Source organism: Schistocerca americana, chromosome 5, assembly GCF_021461395.2.
Source record: "Schistocerca americana isolate TAMUIC-IGC-003095 chromosome 5, iqSchAmer2.1, whole genome shotgun sequence".
Taxonomy (NCBI): domain Eukaryota; kingdom Metazoa; phylum Arthropoda; class Insecta; order Orthoptera; family Acrididae; genus Schistocerca; species Schistocerca americana.
Genome location: NC_060123.1, coordinates 146,003,641 through 146,027,214, shown reverse-complemented (window position 1 = coordinate 146,027,214; position 23,574 = coordinate 146,003,641). Strand labels below are relative to the sequence as shown.

Sequence of the window (23,574 nt, the reverse complement as noted above, 5' to 3'; positions counted from 1 at the left end):
CGGTGTCCCGGTGACGTCTGATGCCGACTGCAAGCTGCTGTTAGAGGAGAGAGCAAATGGCCTGCTATTGTGAGAGAGGGCCGCTGAGAGAGGGTGTGGACTGACGGATCGCCGTCGTTGTCGCCGAGTCGTTACGTGGGCGTGAGCGATGGCAGGGGGAGGGTGTCTCTGTAGGGGCCCACCCCAGCGGGGAGCTCACCTGGTCCGCTGGCGGCCCACCCTCAACCGACTTCACGTTTTCGACCACCTGGCACACATGTCTCCGTAAGACCAACTCTAATCTTTTTTATTTTCTCAATGAACATCTGGGAGTTTTTTATGTGATGTTCGCACCGGCCGACTATAGGAGTCATCAACTTTGTTAGGTATTTGGCCAGCTTATAAGTAGCAGAACCAATTGCACTGACAATAGGTCTCATGGGAACATTATCCTTGTGACTCTTCGGTAGTGTCCGTACAACCTGTGAACATCATTTAAAAAAACTCCCAGATGTTCATTGAGAAAATCAATGAGCTTAGAGTTTGTCCAAATGACATTTTAGTCAGCCTGGATGTGTTATCGCTGATCACAAAAGTTCCTGTGGAGTACACTTTGAAAATGCTGGCGGATCTTTTTCCTCCTGAAACTATAAAGTTGTTCCGGCACGTGATGACGACCACCTACTTCTTGTATGGTAACAAATTTTATGAAATGACAGACGGTATGGCGATGGGCTCTCCGTTGTCTCCATCACTGGCTAACTTTTTTATGGAGAACTTTGAAGAACGTGCATTAAATTCGGCTCCCCTCCGACCATCCTTATTTTATCGTTACGTTGACGATACATTTATGATCTGGCCACACGGCGCAGAAGCTCTCGAACAATTCATGGAACACATGAACAGCATACATTCGAACATCCAGTTCACTGTCGAGATGGAGAAGGAACGGAGACTGCCTTTCTTGGACGTTATAGTACAATGACAGGCGGACGGGCGTCTTGGCCACTCTGTACACCGTAAGCCGACGCATGCCGATTTATACATGAATGCACACAGTTTCCATCATCCTGCTCAGAAGAGAGCCGTTTTGAACACGTTGGTATATAAAGCCAAAACTGTTTCTGACGAGGACCACTTAAGGTCCGAGATTAACCATCTGAAGTACGCGTTCCGTAAGAATGGCTGTGGTGCACGCGATATAAAGCCAGCGTTCTCCAAAAAAAAGGAAACGTGAAAATGATGCACACTCACAGGATGAAACACCGATTGTTGTTCTTCCTTTTTGTGGCGCGATTTCCAGAAAAATAGGAAGAGTCCTGCTTAGACGAGGTATAAGACCGATTTTTTGTCCTCCTAAGAAAATTAAGATGATGCGTCCTGTTAAGGACAATCTCGGCCTCAGGGTCCCTGGAGTTTATAATATACCCTGTGAGTGTGGAAGCAATTATACAGGTCAGAAGATTCGTACCGTTTCCGACCGCTGTGCAGAACACCAACGCCATATTAAAAATAGAGAACTGGAGAAATCGACAATTGCGGAGCACAGCCTCTTGAACAAACATAAAATATTGTTCGATGAAACTAAAATTCTGTCCCACGCCTCCACGTTCTGGGATTCTGTTATTAAGGAGGCTGTTGAAATAAGAATGAGCCAAAAGAACTTTAACCGCGAAAGCGGATATCATCTAAGCTGTGCATGGAAACGAGCGCTTGATGCAGAAAAGCAGCAGAGACGTTCCTTCCAAGGTTTACGTTCCAACGGAAGCGGTGGCGCCACGGGCGCACACAGTGACACTGTCTCAGACACCAGTACGTAATCGCCGACTGATCACAAGCCGACCAATCAGAAGCCGTCTACGGGCTACATAAAGCCACCACAGCAGCAGTGACGACAGTCAGTTGCTCCTGACGATGACGATGGAGGTAATGGTCGAAAGCTCGAGATTTTTCCTAGAACTGACGCGGCAAGAATACCAAGAATGTTTTATACATAAGTACCGTCGCGAAAAACTTCGTTCCCATAAATAAAGGTAATTGTTGATGTCCAGTTCCATTGGGAACCGTGTGAACCACGACCGTATTACTGTCAATACTCAGGGTTATTCTAAATGATGGACCCATTTTACAAAATTCATATATATTCAAGTACAAATCCAAAATGAACAAGCTTATACCAATGAGAAAAGAAAGTTTCACAGTTTTGGGAGGGCAGCGGCGGGCGGTTTCAGAAGCGGCCGGTAGAGTTCGCGCGGCTACAGGGCCGTCATTCCGTTTCACTGTCAGTTGCGAGTGACACGGCGACTATGGAGCAGAAGGTTTTCTGCATTCTTGAATTCGCGAAAAGTGAGTCACAAATTGCAGTGCAACGGCCATTTCGTACCAAATTCGGTATTCAACCAACTACTAGCAAAAGCTTTAGTGCAAAGGAAAAATCACAGGCCAACCGCGTGTGTCAGAGGATGATGTCCAAGAGATTCAAGAAAGCTTTGTGCACAGTCCCATAAGTCTACCAATAGAGCCAGTCGAGAAATTGGAATACACCAGCCAACTGTATGGAAAGTTCTGAGACGGCGTTTGCTGTACAAGCCCTACCGATTACAAATTGTGCACACTCTCAAGCCCAATGACAAAAAGAAGCGTCTCGCATTTTGTGGTTATGTGCTGGCGAAAGTGGAGGATGGCGCATTTCTACAGCGTGAACTTTTTAGCAATGAAGCGACGTTCCACCTTAGTGGGAAAGTCAACAGACACAATGTTCGCATATGGGGTTTGGAAAATCCACATTCACCATTGCAAAACGAAGGAGTCTCACCGAAGATCAATGTGTTATGTGCCTCATCCCATACAAAGGTTTATGGACCATTTTTCTTTGCGTAAATAACTGTAACGATATCACCTATCTGAACATGTTTGAACAAACTCCCAGTAGGAATAATCTCTGATACCTAGTTCACAGTCAGCACATATACAACTACATCTACATTTACACGGCTACTCTGCAAATCACACTTAGGTGCCTGGTACAGGATTCATCGAACCACTTTCACAATAATTCACTGTTATTCCACTCGCGAACAGAGCGCGGAAAAAGCCAACACCTGCATCTATCCGTGAGAGCTTTGATTTCCATTATTTTAGTATGATGACTGTTTCTCCCTGTGTACGTCGGTGCCAACAAAATATGTTCGCATTCGGAGGAAAAAATTGGTGATTGAAATTTCGTGAGACGATACCGCCGTAACGAGAAACGCCTTGGTTTTAGTGATGTCCACCCCAAATCCTGTATCATGTCCGTGACACTCTCTCGTTTATTTCTCGGTAAAAAGGGTGCTGCCCTTCTTTGAACCTTCTCGACGTACTTCGTTAATCCTATCTGATGAGGCTCCCACACCGCGCAGCATTACTCCTAACGAAGATAGACAAGCATCATGTAGGCAGTCTCTTTAGTAGATCTGTTACATTTTCTAAGTGTTCTGCCAAAAAACGTAGTCTCTGGTTCGCCTTCCGCTAAACATTTTCTTTGTGTTCTTTGCAATTTAAGTTGTTCGTAATTGTAATTCATAGGTATTTAGTTGAATTTACAGCCTTTAGATTTGACTGATTTATCGTGAAAACGATATTTGAGGGACTCCTTTTACCACTCACGTGGATGATCTCACACTTTTCATTATTTAGGTTCAATTGTCAGTTTTCTCACCATACAGCATCTCTTCTAAATCGTTTTGCAATTTGTTTTGATCATCTGATGACTTTACAAGACGCTTAATGAGAGCATCATCTGCAAACAAGCTAACACGGTTGCTCAGATTATTTCCGAAATCGTTTATGCAGATTAGGAAGAATAGAGGGTCTATAACATTGTCTTGGAGGAACGTCAGAAATCGCTTCCGTTATACTCGATGATTTTCCGTGAGTTACTGCGAATTGTTACCTCTGTGACAGGAAACCACGAATCCAGTCGCTTAACTGGGACTGCGGGAAAGCTATCAGGCAGACTTATGTTTAGGAAGTATTGACAGGACATAGGAAAGACTGCTAGCTTTTAGTGATGATAGTAGTACCGGCTTTTTCCAGAAATACTCTATACGAACGGTTTGATTGCTGACTTCCGCAGGTTTCTTGTAAGCTTTTCAACAATATTACGCTTACAGAGGTTCTGAGAAGGACGTCAGATTGCTCATCTTGTGCCGCTCACTTCCCCTGACGCGTAGCGCTAATCCCCACTGCCTGTTGATTAGCCTGGAACAGCCCCTGTGGGCAGGCTACCCGGCGCGCCGGCTGGCGCCATTACTCAGACTGGCGGTGATTTAGTGGCGCCAGGCGAGACGCTAATTGCCCACCCACGCTCGCGCGCCTCTAGCGCCGACACCGCGGCCTATAGGGCCGCTCGCAGTCCTTAATTCCCTTCCAGCATTCCTCGAGACCTTTCTCGCCGACACGGTAAGGAATGAGCGCGCATTAGTGGCTGCATCTCCCCTGCTCACAACTCCGAATGTATCCCCCCTATCCATTCATTCCGGTTTATCACTGCAACATGTTATGTGGTCCGTGTTGTTACTCTTGCTACATGCATCTAATAGTAAGAGGTAACATTATTTATAACAAGACTCGGGTACGAGCGACACCTGCACATTGTTGGCCTACATCATACGAAAGGGCAAGTTCAGTAATAAAAGGAAGGCACTTACGTAATCAGAATAAAATTACACATACATCCGCTCAAAAGGAGAGTCTTATTCTACGGATATCGTACAGGTATACGACCACATTCCGTGCAGCGATATGTTATGAGCTCCAGTGCTTAATGCGGACTTTCTGATTTACCCGTGCGCCTATCAGGCAACCAAATGAAGTCAAGAAAGCCCAAGTAGGCACGCTGAATCATTTTGTAAGAGCGAACGCTGTTGAGATGTTGCCTGCGGAACTGCCCTCTCGTCGCAGCTGAGTAATTGGGTAAATATGACTTATACCAAGGTGGAGCGAGTTCTAATTCCTGTCTGATGATAAAGATGCTGGTCATTTTATCTCGAAACTTTTGAATTGCTCAGTGTTTGCATAAAAACGACAATGGGAACTGTGAGTCCGCCTTGATGTAAAACACTTTTGTTTTATTTGTTTTGTTCTCAAACTAGTTTCAGAGGCAATATCGCCATCATCAGAGGTTCTTTATTTTTAGTTTTTTTTTCAAAGACGTGAAATTAGCATCGTTATAAACATGATTACATGTGTACCGTTTTGTTCCAAATATTGTATTCTGTGAATAGTTTTACAATCACACAGCATGTCATCTGCAGATACACGAGTGGCTGTTATTAACAAATTTGAAAAGGTGAACTCATATGCGCCAGAGCTATACTACACTCCTGGAAATTGAAATAAGAACACCGTGAATTCATTGTCCCAGGAAGGGGAAACTTTATTGACACATTCCTGGGGTCAGATACATCACATGATCACACTGACAGAACCACAGGCACATAGACACAGGCAACAGAGCATGCACAATGTCGGCACTAGTACAGTGTATATCCACCTTTCGCAGCAATGCAGGCTGCTATTCTCCCATGGAGACGATCGTAGAGATGCTGGATGTAGTCCTGTGGAACGGCTTGCCATGCCATTTCCACCTGGCGCCTCAGTTGGACCAGCGTTCGTGCTGGACGTGCAGACCGTGTGAGACGACGCTTCATCCAGTCCCAAACATGCTCAATGGGGGACAGATCCGGAGATCTTGCTGGCCAGGGTAGTTGACTTACACCTTCTAGAGCACGTTGGGTGGCACGGGCTACGTGCGGACGTGCATTGTCCTGTTGGAACAGCAAGTTCCCTTGCCGGTCTAGGAATGGTAGAACGATAGGTTCGATGACGGTTTGGATGTACCGTGCACTATTCAGTGTCCCCTCGACGATCACCAGTGGTGTACGGCCAGTGTAGGAGATCGCTCCCCACACCATGATGCCGGGTGTTGGCCCTGTGTGCCTCGGTCGTATGCAGTCCTGATTGTGGCGCTCACCTGCACGGCGCCAAACACGCATACGACCATCATTGGCACCAAGGCAGAAGCGACTCTCATCGCTGAAGACGACACGTCTCCATTCGTCCCTCCATTCACGCCTGTCGCGACACCACTGGAGGCTGGCTGCACGATGTTGGGGCGTGAGCGGAAGACGGCCTAACGGTGTGCGGGACCGTAGCCCAGCTTCATGGAGACGGTTGCGAATGGTCCACGCCGATACCCCAGGAGCAACAGTGTCCCTAATTTGCTGGGAAGTGGCGGTGCGGTCCCCTACGGCACTGCGTAGGATCCTACGGTCTTGGCGTGCATCCGTGCGTCGCTGCGGTCCGGTCCCAGGTCGACGGGCACGTGCACCTTTCGCCGACCACTGGCGACAACATCAATGTACTGTGGAGACCTCACGCCCCACGTGTTGAGCAATTCGGCGGTACGTCCACCCGGCTTCCCGCATGCCCACTACACGCCCTCGCTCGAAGTCCGTCAACTGCACATACGGTTCACGTCCACGCTGTCGCGGCATGCTACCAGTGTTAAAGACTGCGATGGAGCTCCGTATGCCACGGCAAACTGGCTGACACTGACGGCGGCGGTGCACAAATGCTGCGCAGCTAGCGCCATTCGACGGCCAACACCGCGGTTCCTGGTGTGTCCGCTGTGCCGTGCGTGTGATCATTGCTTGTACAGCCCTCTCGCAGTGTCCGGAGCAAGTATGGTGGGTCTGACACACCGGTGTCAATGTGTTCTTTTTTCCATTTCCAGGAGTGTATTAGGAACTGTGGTAGTGTTGTGGATACAGTTTTGGTGTGCACTAGGACATCACGTAATTTGCCATGGATTCGCGTTCGTTGATCTGCTTGCAGTTGCTTTCAAACAAATTAAAACATTACTTTTAAAAGTAGGTGCAATCCGACCAGCGAACTTGAGTACATCACAAAGTAAGACAAAGCAGTGAATATCCAATCTGTATCCACAACTCTATCACAATCCCCAATATTTGTTAATGTCTGTTAATAACAGCTGCTCATACAGTTGCAGATGAAATGGTTTATACCGCAGAAACGGCAACAAAATACAGAAAATATGCCGAAAACAACGGCAACCAACCTAAAAAACATGCCGTAACTTAAAGTAAATTAGGTATTATAACACTGATCACAGAATACAATATTTGGTATCAAACAGAGCACACATAATAATGTTTTATAATGTGTGTATAAGAATAAAGAAAGCACCTTTTGATGATAGCGGTATTGTCGGTGAAAGTAGTATTGGAAGAAAATAAATAAAACAAAAGAGCTTTGCGTGAAGGCGGACCCACACTCAATATTGTCAGAGATGACGGCGATGACTGATAGATAACAGATGATGAATGTAGCGTCCCATCAAGAACGGAGTCGTAAGAGACGGATCACCAACTTCAATTTTGCCTTCAGCAATTTCGGGAAACCACGGAAAACACATCTGAACGGCAGGATTGACACTGGATCCGCCATCATCTCGGATGCGAGAACAGTGTTTAAATAGCTGCCCTTCTAGCTCGGTCGCTGTGTCTACATCTGTACCTACAGTGCGTAACTCAAGTTATGGTGTACGGCGGAGGTTATTTTGGTACCACTACGATATCGAGACTTCTCTGTTCCATTAGCGAATGCTGGGTGGTAACACCTACTGGTGGTCGACTCTAATTATGATTTTCTCGTTGTGGTCAACTAGCGAGAGGAACTAATATGTTGCCCGAAATTAAATCAGATGATGCTGAGGGATTTAGATTAGTCAGTGAGACACTTAAAGTAGTAGATGAGTGTTGCTATTTGGGAAGCAAAATAACTGATGATGGACGAAGTAGGGAGGATATGAAACGTAGTATGGCAAAGGCAGGAAAAGGATTTCTGTGAATCTGCTACTGTATTCATCTCTTCGTCTCCCTCCACGATTTTTATGCACCACGCTTCCCTCTAGTACTAAATTGGTTATCCCTTGATGCCTCAGAATGTGTCCTACCAACGATGAATTCTTCTGGCCAGGTTGTACCACAAATTTCTCTTCTCTCCAGTTCTATTTAGTACGTCCTCGTTAGTTACGTATCTACCATCTAACCTTCAAAATTCTTCTGCCGCACCACATCTCAAAAGCTTCTGCCGCTCTTCTGTTTATCGTCCATGTTTGACTTCCATATCTGGCTATAGTCATATCACACAAAGATATCTATCTCCCATCAGAACTTACATTGCATTCATCATCCGTCAAATGCATAACAGAAAAATATTACTGCATGCAAATAAACCTAGTTAAATGTATTGTAAGCCGCTATTTTCTTTGATCAATGACATTTCCTTATGCCGCTCCCTATTACTCTTAACAGTGCCGTAGTAGAACAGCAGTCGATCTCGTCGCCCATTTGCGTGTGCACCATGTTACATTCATTCACGTTCAGTGCCAGCTGACAGACCCTGTAGCAGTCTTCGGTCCTCTACAGATACTGCTGTATTTCACTACAGTCTTCTGGCGCTGCAGTTTTCCGACAGACAACATCTTCACGAACATCGTCATGGTGCTCGTTGCCTTATCAGACACATTTTGTGTGTGTTGTAAACAATAGGGGCCCTTGGTACAGCTCCGAAATTACTTTCGCTAGCGCTGATTTCGCCCTGTTAAGAATGACGAGTTGATTTCTATCTGTAAGGAACTGAATCCAATCACAAATCCGATCAGACGGTCTGTTAGTTCGTATCAGGTTCACTAAAGGCAGCGCCGAACTGCGTAGAATGGCTTCCGGAAGGCAAGAAACACTATCAAACTAAGCCCCGTTGTCTACGGCAGTCCCAATAGCTGAGTAACACAAAATAGCAAAAATCTCTTACAAACCCCGAGGTTTGGAGATACAGTCTACCTGTGCAAGATTAATCTCAAATATATTTCAAACATACTGTTATGAACAGGACTTTATTGCTAGGAACTGTGAGAGACCAGTTACTTGGAATATTTTATGGGAAGTGAAAGTGCATTCATTTCTAAGAACTTCTGACGAAGCCCCATTTTTGAATCTTTCTGAAAATATAATAATTACAAATGACAAAATGTCTACAGAATCTGTGCATAGATATGCTATAGATACGTAATACAGCCTTCTTCAGACAGATAAGTTGTTGAGCGTGAAGTGACACAGTCATCCATGCGTTTCACTATTTCGGCTACGTACTTATAAAAACAAAATACTGGCCAAAATCTCTTCGTTCATGGGTTTCAAGAAATAGGCTACGAATCTTTCACTTCTTGAGTCTGGAAAGACTACAGCCAGGGATATTTTGTTAAAAACAGGTAAGAAATCCAGCTACCACAATGAGTTGGAACTGGTGTATTCTTAGTTGCTTTTAGAACTAGAGTGCCAAGTGTCCTTCATCAGATTTCGCAGTAACGTAAAATGGATCGTTGAAGTGTTAATGTTGGGGCAAATATCTGCGTGTTTTGAAGACATGCTGCAGCGTTATAAAGTTATTGTTGTAGATGGCGTAGCTGTAGTGTGGGAGGAGAAATATTTGAACAAAATATAGTGAGAAACATTTACGAGCATATAAGGGGAACAAAGCGTTGCAGAAGAGCACAATGGATTACAGCCCCGTAAATTTAAGAAATCACAGAAATCGGTGGAAGGACAAGATGCTGAAAGAATAATAAAATGCAGATTTTTTTGTAGTCCAGCTCCCTCTCACCGCGCCACATAGTCTCTCATATATTTTTATACAAAAGTTCCATTGATAAATATTCTCAAGCATCGGTAGCCGGGCGAGTAGAGGGGTTTTTCAGACTCAGATACAGAGGAGGCCGTCCTGTAAAATCGTTTGCCTTGTGAGGTAACGGGGGAGTTCTGGCGGCCTTAAAATATTCTAAGTTCAGAGTCGGCGTGGCCGCACGGGCCGCTCGCCAAGCCGGGGATCGTCAGTAAGCACCTGGTATCGAGCGTTAGCCGGAGCAAGAGGGGCAGCCCCAGCGCGTGGTCCAGGCCGACCGTGTGGCTGGGAATTCCATGTTGACGGGCTCGGAGCACTATGGGACTTAACATCTATAGTCATCAGTCCCCTAGAACTTAGAACTGCTTAAACCTAACTAACCTAAGGACATCACACAACACCCAGCCATCACGAGGCAGAGAAAATCCCTGACCCCGCCGGGAATCGAACCCGGGAACCCGGGCGTGGGAAGCGAGAACGCTACCGCATCCATGTTAACGCTGTGACGAGGACTGTGCTTGTGTCGATGAAGGAGATTTGTATGCCGCGAGTGCTAAAGATGGCGGACTTCGCGAAACCATTGTGGCACACATTTCACAGTTCATGTAGAAATTAATAATAGCCAGAGGAATCATGATACCTTAAAAAGAAACATGTACATTACCATTATTTGCACGACGATTCTGATGGTGCAATCAGATTTCCAATAACTTTATTAGTTAAAGTTTAGTATCTGACTGTAAATTATACAAGTAACACCCAGCAACGAATTTCCAAAATCTAAACGGTTCACCCGATTTTGTCAATCGATGTGTCTTTAGAAAGCTATTAGTGTAAACCTAAATTGGTATGAATTACAGGCATGTAACTTAAATAGTACATGAGTTATTGGAGGTCAAAGCGGCCGATTGCTATTGGCCGATTGCCATTGATCGCGTCAGGCCGTAAGTACTCTACAGTTACACGAAAAAACGGTTGCAACATGCTTATAAATATATTTATTCGTCTGTGTCTTTGTTTATATCCGATATACACTATTCATGAAGAAATTGGTCAAATATTTACTGTGTTTTAGAAAGCACAGAGACATTAGGCTACTGGCCTGCTTTTTGTCTATTCCTTTGATATACGTTTATTTAATTTGTTTATATATTTAATAATGTGTGTTAGAGCGCGTTTATGGTCCAGCCGTAGGAATATTTATTTAATTTCAAGTTATTTAAATGCAAATCCAGTATTTTGTATGTGTTTCAATATGTTTGGGAGTGTGCGTTGACTTGGAGACATGGCGCGAGCGCTCTAGCGAATCACAGCGCTCGTTATTACGGTAGGCGACTACCGAAGTCAATGGAGAGATTCTAAGGAAGTGGGGGAGGAGCATCGGGTCGCACAGGATATGGGGGTGCTGGACGGGGAGGCGCGATGGACGGTTGTGGGAAATACTTGGAGAGTGGAGCAGTTTGCGCGTGGCCGCGGAAGATAGAAATATTTCGCAGTGCCGACTTGTGAGATTTCCGTGGCTTCTGCAGTGAAGGCGTAATATGCGTTTGGAAGTGAATATCTCGCAAGCTATGTTGTTGTTTATGTCTAATTACATGGAGTAGGAATCTATTGTTTTCCTGTTATTCAACTTATATTTTACTTAATTGTAGGTCCATCGACACCAATAAGTGTTTTGCAGTAATAAACGGGCATTCTTAAAGATACTTCTGCTATCGCACTCACCATTTAAAGTCGTTAAAAACAGTATCTGCAGATTTTATTTAATTGGAATCTTTCATTTATAACTTTCTATGTTACATTCAAAATTCGCAATTGCCGAGCGATATGAACCTTCGACAGTTCGATTCATGTGTATATTCATACTGTATACTGTAGACTCAGCGGTGTTTGGCTTGTAATGCGGCAACTAAGTATCCCAACCCTAGACAACGGCCATACGCTGTGGCCGAGCGGTTCTAGGCGCTTCAGTCCGGAACCGCACTGCTACTACGGTCGCAGGTTCGAATCCTGCCTCGCGCATGGATGTGTTTGATGTCCTTAGGTTAGTCTAGGGCACTTATGAGCTCATATGTAAGTCTCATAGTGCTTAGAGCCATTTTTTGAACCCTAGACAACGAAACCAGCCAAAACCTTTAATATTTCAACTCTGAGTCTGAGGGTGCGTAGTTGAGGGCCATACCTCTTTTCTTCCTTTTTTTTTTTAAGTCTGCAGCCTACAGCCATAATGTGCTCTGCATCTTTTAATTGTATGGAACTATATTTAACGACCGTTCACTAACAATAAAAGTCACTCAGTCTGAATACTGTTTAATTCACTTAGAGCAATTATACAGCGTCCAGACACATTCTTGCGAACACCTGCCGAAAGCCTGAATAGCCACGTTCTACAGCGCGGTCCGCTGCCAGACTTGCAGGAGGGGAATCGCTGAAGGTATCGACAGGTATACGACTCCAGTACCGCGGTCAGCTGTGCTAGATTTCTCGGCTCAGGATCCGTTGCGCGAACAGCCCGACGGACCACGCGTGTACGATGAGAGCTGTGTGACACGTTGCACTGTCCTGCTGGTAGTTGCCATCGCGCTGAGGAGTTACAAACTGCATGTAGGGGTGGAAATGGTCCCCAAGGGTAGATAAATATTTGTGTTGATCCATTGTACCTTCCATAATGACGACATTATACAGGGAATGCCGCGAAAACATTGCTCAGACCATAACGCTCTTTCTTCCAACCTGTACCCTTTTGACGATTGTTAAAGGGTGTTTGTTTTCAGTCCGACTGAGACTAAAACGTGATTCATCAGAAAAGACCACCTGTCGCCACTCAGTGAACGTCCAGATGCGGTATTGCTGTGCAGATTTTCCCCTTCGTCGCTGATGAACAGCAGTAAGCATGAACAAGGCGCCTGCTGCCGAGGTCCATATGTCGCCATGTTCGCTGAGCGATCTTTGAGGAAACGCTGTTGGTAGCTGCTTGGTCCATTTGGGCGGTCAGTCGCTCAACAGTCATCCCCGAAGCCGACGCTCACCCCTGGGATCTATGATTTGTGGTGCACCACAGTTGGCTCGGCGCCAGCTTTTTTTTTCCTTTATTGTGATTTCATTCCCCTGCCCCATATGGGCAGGGGAGGGCTGTCAGCGGCACAATCCGCCGCTCTTCAGCCGAGTGACATAACAACGTAAGATAAGAATAAAATGTTACATACATAAGGCGAGAAAGGGGAACTTAAAACAGAAAAATGGAGATAAAAAATAGACTAACACGGAGACGTTCATGGAGGACAGTTAAAAGTCACCAGAAAGTTAAAAAACACAGTTGGCGAGTCTTCAAAACTCAGAGAAGACACCGAATGGACATGCACACGTTAAAAGTCGGCCACAGTAGTAAAAACACTCCGGAACAACACACTTAAAACCCTCTTGGAGCACACATGACGAAGAATAAAACTGCCAGGCGGGATCTGCCGAGGGGAAGGGCAGAGAGGATGGTAAAGGAGGGGAGAGCATGGGGCAGGCCCCAGCTTTCGTTGTCGCCACTTTCCCATGCACAGTCCCACAGCGACACACGAGCAGTTCACAAACTTGGCTGTTTCTGAAATGCTTCCACTTTTTTCCGAAAGCTAATGATCATGCTGTTCTGTACGTGAGTTAAATCGCTCCATTTCCACATTACAACAACGACTTGGCTTTTGTCCGCGGCCCCCCCCCCTTCCCCCACACTCATTATACAGCCTCCACTGCTAGTGTTGCCGCCTGCCATCTGTGAGTGATTGTTGGACATCGTCGTCGAACTTAGATGTTAGCCACTTTCATTAAGAACGCGCTGGGAAAATACTGAATACTTCGTTACTTCACAATAATTTATTTAGGTCTTCTGCCAACAGGGCAACGGCCTTGCCGCAGTGGATACACCGGTTCCCGTGAGATCACCGAAGTTAAGCGCTATTGGGCGTGGCAGGCACTTGGATGGGTGACCATTCAGCCGCCACGCGCTGTTGCCATTTTTCGGGGTGCACTCAGCCTACTCGACCGAATAGTAGCGGCTTCGGTCAAGAATACCATCATAACGACCGGGAGAGCGGTGTGCTGACCCCACGCCCCTCCTAGCCGCATCCTCCATGAGGATGACACGGCGGTCGGATGGTCCCGGTAGGCCACTCGTGGCCTGAAGACAGAGTGCTTCTGCCAACAGCCTAGATTTAAATCACGATCTCCTATAAATTAGTTTTCCCCGTACTGTTATAAGCGGCTGCCAAATATGTATCACTTTCCTTAATCTGCACCCACATCCTAATGCTCGGTTTACATTAGCAAGTTATTGCAGCAATTTACTTGCGCGGAGGAACTTGCCGCGAATTTTACAAGTGTAAACATATCGCCAGGTCGACTTGCGACCATAGCAATTTATTGCGGAAGTGACTTGCTGCACGTTTCCGCTTCCGGTGTGAACAACACGCAAGAAGTATCTGCAAGTAACTTGCAGCTTTTAGGATTTATTTCTATTTCCTGCAAGGAGGAAGCGCAAGTTATAGTAATTATGCCGTCTGCATAACACTCATATTCAGCATTTAGTTAATGTGATGACTTAATTTTATGCAACCATCTTACGTATATGCAAACAGATTTCAGAAATGGAGGAGAAACGGGAATGGATGAAGCAGTATACAGAATTTTTTATTGAAGCCGTGGAGAGCTACCCCGAAATATGGAACGTGCATAGCCGGGACTTTAAGAATAGAGTGAAGAAGATGAGCGCATTAAATGAAATCTCGTCGATATTCGACACATCTGTGAAAGAAGTACAGAGAAAGTAGCATAACTTGAAGACACAACCACTTTGCCACCTGATCCACTCGATTGTTGTTTCAGGAGTCTAGAAAAAAATGATGTGTAATTATTACATGTTCTATTTAATTAGCTTGCCACTTTCCATTTAATGAGCATTAGAAAAAAAAACATTTTTATAAGCATATCATTCTGTAAAATGCAATTTATTTCAATAAAAATTTAATTTCATTGTTATGTTTCCACATACCTTCAAATAATTTTCGCTTTTCAAGACGTTAAAAATAGCTCTACATACATCGAGTACGATCAGAGAAATCGTGCTGACGGGAATATGAAACAAGTACATTAGGGACTTGTATGAGTCTCCTACAAAGAAAAGATTTCAAAATTCAAACTTTTTTTGGTTGTATGTTTCACATAAATAAATGAAATGCCTACTTTATTCGTAGCTCACCGGTAGCTATAAATCATAGAATGACTAGCAAACGTTCCTTTGCCGAAATAGCAGTACGGAAGTTTGTGTCTCGTTTTGATATGACGAGCACTATTAACATCAACAAATACTCCAGATCATTTGAGGACATTCTGCAAAAGTTTTCAAATGTATCCATGCTCTCGATACCAAGTTCTTGCAAAAGGTTATTATAGGCAAAATTTTGCGATCTTCTCATTATCTACTCTCTAACCCAAATATTCTCTTTTTATTTTTCGCGTTTTGCATTACAATTACAAGGGCTGCAGCATATCTCACCCGCCTACTTGTCATTTTACACTTCGGCTGACACTGGTAGTGGTACTGTAAGTATATGTAAACAGTATCAGCTACACAGCTGCGAGCGGCTAGCAAAAACTTGCAGCAATAACTTCTGCAAGCGACTTGCTAGTGTAAACACAGTATAAGGCTTGGTCCGCAACGGCACCCCTCTTCACTCTCCCAAATTCCTTCTGCAAACGTCCGCCCACACAAACACCCTCTTACGCACTACCCCAACTGCTACGTTTCCATGATGCCCCTCTCCTTGGCAGTCTACACCCACTCCTAATTAATGCAGATAATTGGAAAAAGAATCCTGTAACGTCTGAATACTCCATTAGTAGTGTAGCGCTTGACACAGTCACGTCGATTAAATATTTGGGCGTAACATTGCAGAGCGATATGAAGTGGGACAAGCATGTAATGGCAGTTGTGGGGAAGGCGGATAGTCGTCTTCGGTTCGTTGGTAGAATTTTGGGAAGATGTGGTTCATCTGTGAAGGAGACCGCTTATAAAACACTAATACGACCTATTATTGAGTACTGCTCTTGCGTTTGGGATCCCTATCAGGTCGGATTGGGGGAGGACATAGAAGCAATTCAGAGGCGGGCAGCTAGATTTGTTACTGGTAGGTTTGATCATCACGCGAGTGTCACGGAAATGCTTCAGGAACTCAGGTGGGAGTCTCTAGACGAAAGGAGGCGTTCTTTTCGTGAATCGCTACTGAGGAAATTTAGAGAACCAGCATTTGAGGCTGACTGCAGTACAATTTTACTACCGCCAACTTACATTTCGCAGAAAGACCACAAAGATAAGATAAGAGAGATTAGGGCTCGTACAGAGGCATATAGGCAGTCATTTTTCCCTCGGTCTGTTTGGGAGTAGAACAGGGAGAGAAGATGCTAGTTGTGGTACGAGGTACCCTCCGCCACTCACCGTATGGTGGATTGCGGAGTATGTATGTAGATTCCTCACTTCACTCGTCTGTGTCTCAATTTTAATCAATAAACACACCGGCATTTTACTTTTTAACTTATGCAAATGTCCGCGTCTCTTTTCCATTTTGTGAAACATTCATTTAACATTTCATCAGTATCATAATTTTAATTATTCAACAAATCTGCCTTTTATATTTTAAATTATGCAACTGACAATCTGTATTTTTATTGTGTCAATCATTAATTTTGTCAACCACAGCGTATAAATTTATACAATATTTTGAAATTATTACTCTTACATGGCTGAAGAGAGGTGACTTGTATCCGCTGACAGCCGACCCCTCGCTCGTATTGTGACGAGAGGAATGAAATGACAATAAAGGGAAAAAATAAAAAAAAATAACATATCACTCCTCTGTCTTCAACTGATAAAACTCACGATTCTTCACAATTATTTTCTATTTCTCGAAATTAAGCTTTTATTTGCTCTCCTGGGCCGCAGCCAGACCGTCACACTCGGCTGCTCGCCATCGACCTAAAGCGCACAGAACATTGGTATGAACCTCTAACGTCCAGAGCGCTCGTATATCAGCGATATCGCACACATCGAGAATGAGCTGCTAGTATCGACTGTAAGTAAACCACCGATAACAGGATCTTAAGCTTCGAATGCAGAGTCTCGCGGCGATAACATGTTCCCGAGAACATTTTATTCAGGATCTTAAGTTTCGTTTGCACTACACGAAACAGCCTCGCGCAACACTGACACGAGCCAAGTCTGGCGTTGTGTCAACGTGGTCTCTACCAAGAAACATGTTGCGCGAAGCTATTTCACGGTAAGCCAGACACGTGTGGATTATAGGGCCCGAAAAACTTTGTTTCGCTTCTCTTATTTCGTGTGGTGTAAACGTCGTTCCTTGTTGCGCGTTAGGCAGTCAGCCAGGAAATTTTAACCAGATACTATAAACTTGTGCATCAATCACTTCTTACAAAAAAAACTACAGCGTCACAGACAGCTTTTCTCGAACAGTTATTGCTTTTTTTTTCAGCTACCTATCCAGATTTTCGATTTTTGGGCTGATGATTTGTACAACGTATTCAAAATCTTCTCCCGTCGTGTGGACGAAGTTCCTGGCGTATCTTCGATAGTTCCACTGCTATTTCCCTCACAAGCAGGATCCCATACCGGCACCACAGACGGAATAGTTCCTCATCCCCACCAGCAGTGAGCTCGTTGCGATTTTTTTTTTTTTTTTTCAGTTACAGCATCGTCATGAGGGCGAACGCGAGTGCTGCACGTGGAGGTACGACAGAGCACGCTGATGCGGTTGATAGTCCAAACTGACGACTCACCCTTTTCGTGCCTGTTCGTGCAGCGTTTCCCTATATCAAAACTAAAGGGCGACACAGCAATTTTGGGAAACGGCCATACGTACAGAACGTGAAACTATCATAGATAAAATTGTTCCAAAATGATTATTCAACAGATCTGCATCTGAATGCGTCTGTGAACTTGTTTCGTGCCCTCCTCCATTTTGCCAGTATTGAAACATGTATTTGACTCAGCAGTCAAGTTTAAGAGAATAATGTCGTTTGTGCAATGGCATTAAGATGATACTGAAAAATTAACTTTTGGCCCTGATGTTTACTTAATGATATTATATCTTAACTTGAGTAATACCAGTTGTGCAATGGCATAAAATTAGTTGTTTGAAATAACTTTGCTCTGATAACTTTAGTTATACCAAAATCGATTTCAATCCATGAACTGCACATATATGTTGCATAGAGGCCTCATTTACTTTGCGTTCTTTCATCTACTGCGTAACTTTACTTTACTACTCATTTTCATATTCAATACAAGCAAAGGATGTGGATTATGATTCAGGCTGTTAGATTTAAACACAATGTTGATCTCAATATATATATATATATATTGTTAAAAATTTAAGTCATATACAAACACTACCATTTCCAACATTTTTGTAGCACGAATCACTCTTACAAAAAATTTTACAAAACGCTTACTGCGTCAAACCTTGGACATACAAATCCTGACTCTGAACATTATCTAAAAAAAAGCATTTTTGAAATCATTATATAGCTTCTCCCATTATCGTGCTAAAGTTTGCTCAGTGTACAACCTGAAAACTGCGTAGCGTGAATCCTACCTTGAAGCTGTCACCACACGTCTGCTTCCTCTGGGCACCTAACTGCGACTACTGAGTTTTTTACTGGGCGTGCCCGGCTCTCTTAACCGTCAAAGATCCTGCTACTCAAAGATATTATACTCATTCCACCTTGCAGTGGGCAACTAGCAACTTTATTTTCTGGATCTTCCCTGATCAGACTTTAGCACATGCATTTCAATTGGTTATGTATGGAGGCTCAGGAGGTGGACAAAAACATGGGAACTTCAAAAATAAAATATATTATAATGCGTAATACGATGTAGCAAACCAGTTTACATTCAAAATAGACTCTAATCATCTCGGAGCGGATAAATATCGGTCCTGTATGGTTTCCAAGCGAATTTTGCACCATTGTCCTCACAAAACAGTGGCAAGCTCACGTAACGATGATGGTTCAAATGGTTCAAATGGCTCTGAGCACTATGGGACTTAACATCTGAGGTCGTCAGTCCCCTAGAACTCAGAACTACTTAAACCTAACTAACCTAAGGAAATCACACACATCCATGCCCGAGGCAGGATTCGAACCTGCGATCATAGCGGTCGCGCGGCTCCAGACTGAAGCGCCTAGAACCGCTCGGACACACCGGCCGGCTAACGATGATGGATGTGGATAGCGATGGCAGACGTTTGTCTTAAAAGCAGACCACAAAAACTGAATAATATTGAGATCTGATGACGGTCGTAGCCATGGAACATGCGAAATTCGTCCCCGTGGTCATAAAACCAGTCTTGGACGGAGGAAGCTGTTTGAACAGGGATCCCGTCCTCTTGCAACTCAACATTACTGTTGGGCAACAAACATTGTACCGCGGGGCGGACCTGATCAACCAAAATGATCACATAACCCTTGGCAGTAATGCGAGCTTGCAGAACAACCACGGCGGCCATGAAGCACCACGATCTGACTGCCCAAATCATCAACGAACTCCCGCCATGTTTCACTCTTGGCTCGCAAATTCGGTCAGAAATTGGAAACAGTGTGAAGCAAAACTCATCCGACCAAATATCTTTCTTCCATTGTCCGCAGTCCAAGTTTTATTGCTTCTACGCCATGTTTTCCTATTACTGGCATTTGCATCACTAATGAGTAGTTTTGGAATTACAACCCGGCCTGCAGTTCCCAGGTAATGGAGCTCCATTCGCGTTGTTTCGGTGCTGACAGAGTTCGTCTGTCCAGCATTCTGTTCCGCAGTCACTTTTGCGCTAAAGTCCTCTTCTATGGCCGTCTGTCACAATCACTGAGGACACACTTCCTTTGGCATTGTGACACAAAGGATGAGGCTTTTTCGCTTTCCCTGTATGTGGATGAATTTTCGATGCGCTACCTCTTGAAACTCTTGGGACACCAAACACTTCGTCTACTTTGGTCACGGAAGCTCTCATTGCACGAGCACCAACGATTTGTGGGCGTTGTAATTCAGGTACCTCCGGTAAAATGCATTCACAAGCACACAGCGCACAATTCTAACCACCAGTCAGCCGGCTTAGCTGAGTGGTAAGGTGTTTGCCTGTAATGCAGCGGGCCCGTGTTCGAGTCCGGGCCGGAAACTGGTTGTGGACTATGTGTTGTGTCGTCCTGATCATCATTTCCTCACCACCGTCCCCAAGTCGCCCAGTGTGGCATCACGTAAAATAAGACTTGAAACCCAGCGGCCGAACTTCCCCGGATGGGGTCCCCAGTCCACAATGCCACACGACCATTTTTTTTCCATTTCTGACCACGAAAGGCATTTGCAATATACTGGGGATTTCGCATAGGTGGCGTTCGTAGTAAAATAGAACAGCGCAATCTGCAGGCTCGGTTAGTGTGGTGTGCATACTGTAAGATCTTCAGTACACACACCATCAGATTATTTGACTTGTCGCTCTAACGAAGTAGGCGAGTGTCAGCAATATGTCTCGTGGTCTTATCGTGGCGTGTTTACCTTCTGCCGTTAGGTGAGAAGATAGAAATGCCACTTGCATGCCTAGAGTAGCAGATTGACGGTAACCAACTTTAAACAGAACTTGATTAATTTTCACACACATTTATTAAAATAATAACAAGCATAAAAATTACTTAACTTGGTTCTGGATGCTATTTACAAATGACAATCTGAAGTTCCTTTGGTATTGAAACGTTAATCTTATTCTCACATATATCTCTGATACTTGACAAAAGTGTCTACACATTTATCTTCATGGCTATGTACAGGAATATGGTAATCTTATTAGGCGCAGACTGAAACTTGACTATGGGCTGGTGCAGACAAATGCCGACTGTTACAGACTGGTGCATACAAATGCAGACTGGTGCAGACAAATGCAGACTGACTAATCGGAGGTCTGTACACTCATTATAATACCTGGCACGTTCATGTATCACTGCGCGAGTATGATCCGCGAGGTGGAAAGGTTCTACGTTAGCAGCGATCTCATTGGCTGCGTTACATATTAATACGCGGATCGGCGGAAGCAGAACTTGGTCCGTCTCTAGTAGTGCGGAGACGGACGAGCGCTGCGCCTGTGCTGTTGTGCTTAGCGGGGCGCGCTCTAGTGGGAAAGTTGTGTACGCGCTGACTACGAGGAACTATGTACACAACAGCATCTAGATTTATGTCGAAGCATACGTTTCTTGTGGTGCTTCCACATTTTTGTCGATCCCCTGTAGATGAAGAAGCACGAAGGGCCCACCGAGGGCTGCAGTGCCAGAGACGCGGACGCTGGCGGGTACTCACGGATCCTGGAGACGGGCCCGAAGACGGTCCTGGAGCCCTGGGCGGTGGAGCAGTTCCAGCGGCGCTGCCGGAACTGCCACTGGCACTCCTGGAGCGCGGCGCGGGCGGCCCGCCGGGCGGCGGCCACGTGGTCCGCGTGCAGCCGGCACAGCCGCTCCGCCGCGCCGCCCCCCAGCAGGGAGCACGCCTCCGACTCCGGCACCGACTCCGCCCCCGCACCCGCCTCGGGCCGCTCCAGCCCCAGCTGTCTGCAACGCAGTAAGAGACTTCCGTTAGCCAACCAATCTCTCCCCCACTCTTAAGAACAGAGGGCGCTTTACGCTAGCAGGGTGATGTTTACGAATCGCTTCTTGGGGAACTTGGTAAGTTAGCGGATGTGCCCTTCACAGCATTTCTGTCTGTTCTTGGAAGAGAGATATCAGAATGTGTTAGTTTTGGGGGTTATCGTATTCAATTGTGTTCACTTTGGCTCAGTTATGACAGGGATGTGTTCTGTGTTGTTATTGCGTTTCACAGTAATCTTTGGGTTCCGTACCTCAACCGGTAAAAAAGGAACCCTTAAACGCTCGCTTTGTTGTACGTATGTCTGTCTGCCTGTGTGGATGTTAAGACCTCTTTTTCTCAGGAACGATTAGAGATATCAAGATGAACTTTATGTCGAATATTAAGGTCCACGATCCATTGACGGTTTAAATCATTTACACCCCGAAGTCAATGCAGCCAAAGATACAGCCATATATGTCTCATATTACAATACTAGCAAACCGATTCGTAAAAACCTTTGGATAAACTGTCTAAGCGGCCTACTGGTTTAGCGGTAAAGCGCGTGACTGGAAACCCAGATTCTGCGGGATCCAATACCGGTCGGACCACGGATTTTTCACGCTTCGTTTTAACCTAGCCTTCACCTCTCAACGATGTTACGAATCGCCACAAACAACACGTGGTTCGGATTCCACGTTGAACTCTGGGTCCCCTTGCCCGGGTTGGACAACTGGGGTATGTTGTTGTTGTTGTTGTTGTTGTGGTCTTCAGTCCTGAGACTGGTTTGATGCAGCTCTCCATGCTACCCTATCCTGTGCAAGCTTCTTCATCTCCCAGTACTTACTGCAACCTACATTCATCTTAATCTGCTTAGTGTATTCAGCTCTTGGTCTCCCTCTACGATTTTTACCCTCCACGCTGCCCTCCAATGCTAAATTTGTGATCCCTTGATGCCTCAGAACTTGTCCTACCAACCGATCCCTTCTTCTAATCAAGTTGTGCCACAAACTCCTCTTCTCCCCAATTCTATTCAATACCTCCTCATTAACTATCTACCCATCTAATCTTCAGCACTCTTCTGTAGCACCATATTTCGAAAGCTTCTATTCTCTTCTTGTCCAAACTATTTATCGTCCATGTTTCACTTCCATACATGGCTACACTCCATACAAATACTTTCAGAAACGGCTTCCTGACACTTAACTCTATACTCCATGTTAACAAATTTCTCTTCTTCAGAAACGTTTTCCTTGCCATTGCCACTCTACACTTTATATCTTCTCTACTTCGACCATCATCAGTTATTTTGCTCCCCAAATAGCAAAACTCCTTTACTACTTTAAGTGTCTCATTTCCTAATCTAATTCATTCAGCATCACCCGACTTAATTCGACTCAATTCCATTATTCTCGTTTTGCTTTTCCTGATGTTAATCTTATATCCTCCTTTCAAGACACTGTCCATTCCGTGCAACTGCTCTTCCAAGTCCTTTGCTGTCTCTGACAGAATTACAATGTCATCGGCGGACCTCAATTTTTTTATTTCTTCTCCATGGATTTTAATACCTACTCCGAATTTTTCTTTTGTTTCCTTTACTGCTTGCTCAATATACAGATTGAATAACATCGGGGACAGGCTGCAACCCTGTCTCACTCCCTTCCCAACAACTACTTCCCTTTCATGCCCCTCGACTACCATCTGGTTTCTGTACAAATTGTAAATAGCCTTTCGCTCCCCGTATGTCACCCCTGCCACCTTTAGAATTTGAAAGAGAGTATTCAAATCAACGTTGTCAAAAGCTTTCTCTAAATCTACAACTGCTAGAAACGTAGGTTTGCCTTTCCTTAATCTTTCTTCTAAGATAAGTCGTAAGGTCAGTATTGCCTCACGTGTTCCAATATTTCTACGGAATCTAAACTGATCTTCCCCGAGGTCGGCTTCTACTAGTTTTTCCATTCGTCTGTAAAGAATTCGTCTTAGTATTTTGCAGCTGTGGCTTATTAAACTGATAGTTCGGTAATTTTCACATCTGTCAACACCTGCTTTCTTTGGGATTGGAATTATTATATTCTTCTTGAAGTCTGAGGGTATTTCGCCTGTCTCGTACATCTTGCTCACCAGATGGTAGAGTTTTGTCATGACTGGCTCTCCCAAGGCCATCAGTAGTTCTAATGGAATGTTGTCTACTCCCG

The 23,574-nt window shown here is 44.8% G+C and overlaps 1 protein-coding gene and 1 pseudogene across 1 annotated transcript in view; one reads left to right on the top strand and one right to left on the bottom strand.

Moving 5' to 3' along the window:
* LOC124616246 (protein Wnt-5b-like) overlaps positions 1–21,269 on the bottom strand; it is a gene marked incomplete at its 5' end in the record, with an annotated part of 263,536 nt that extends 242,267 nt beyond the window's left edge. The window contains one exon of the mRNA XM_047144549.1: positions 21,119–21,269. Within this exon, the coding sequence (XP_047000505.1) occupies positions 21,119–21,269 (151 nt within the window). The remainder of the gene's footprint in view (positions 1–21,118) is intronic.
* Positions 13,611–13,727, top strand: LOC124617422 (annotated as a pseudogene).
* Positions 21,270–23,574: the final 2,305 nt, after the last annotated feature.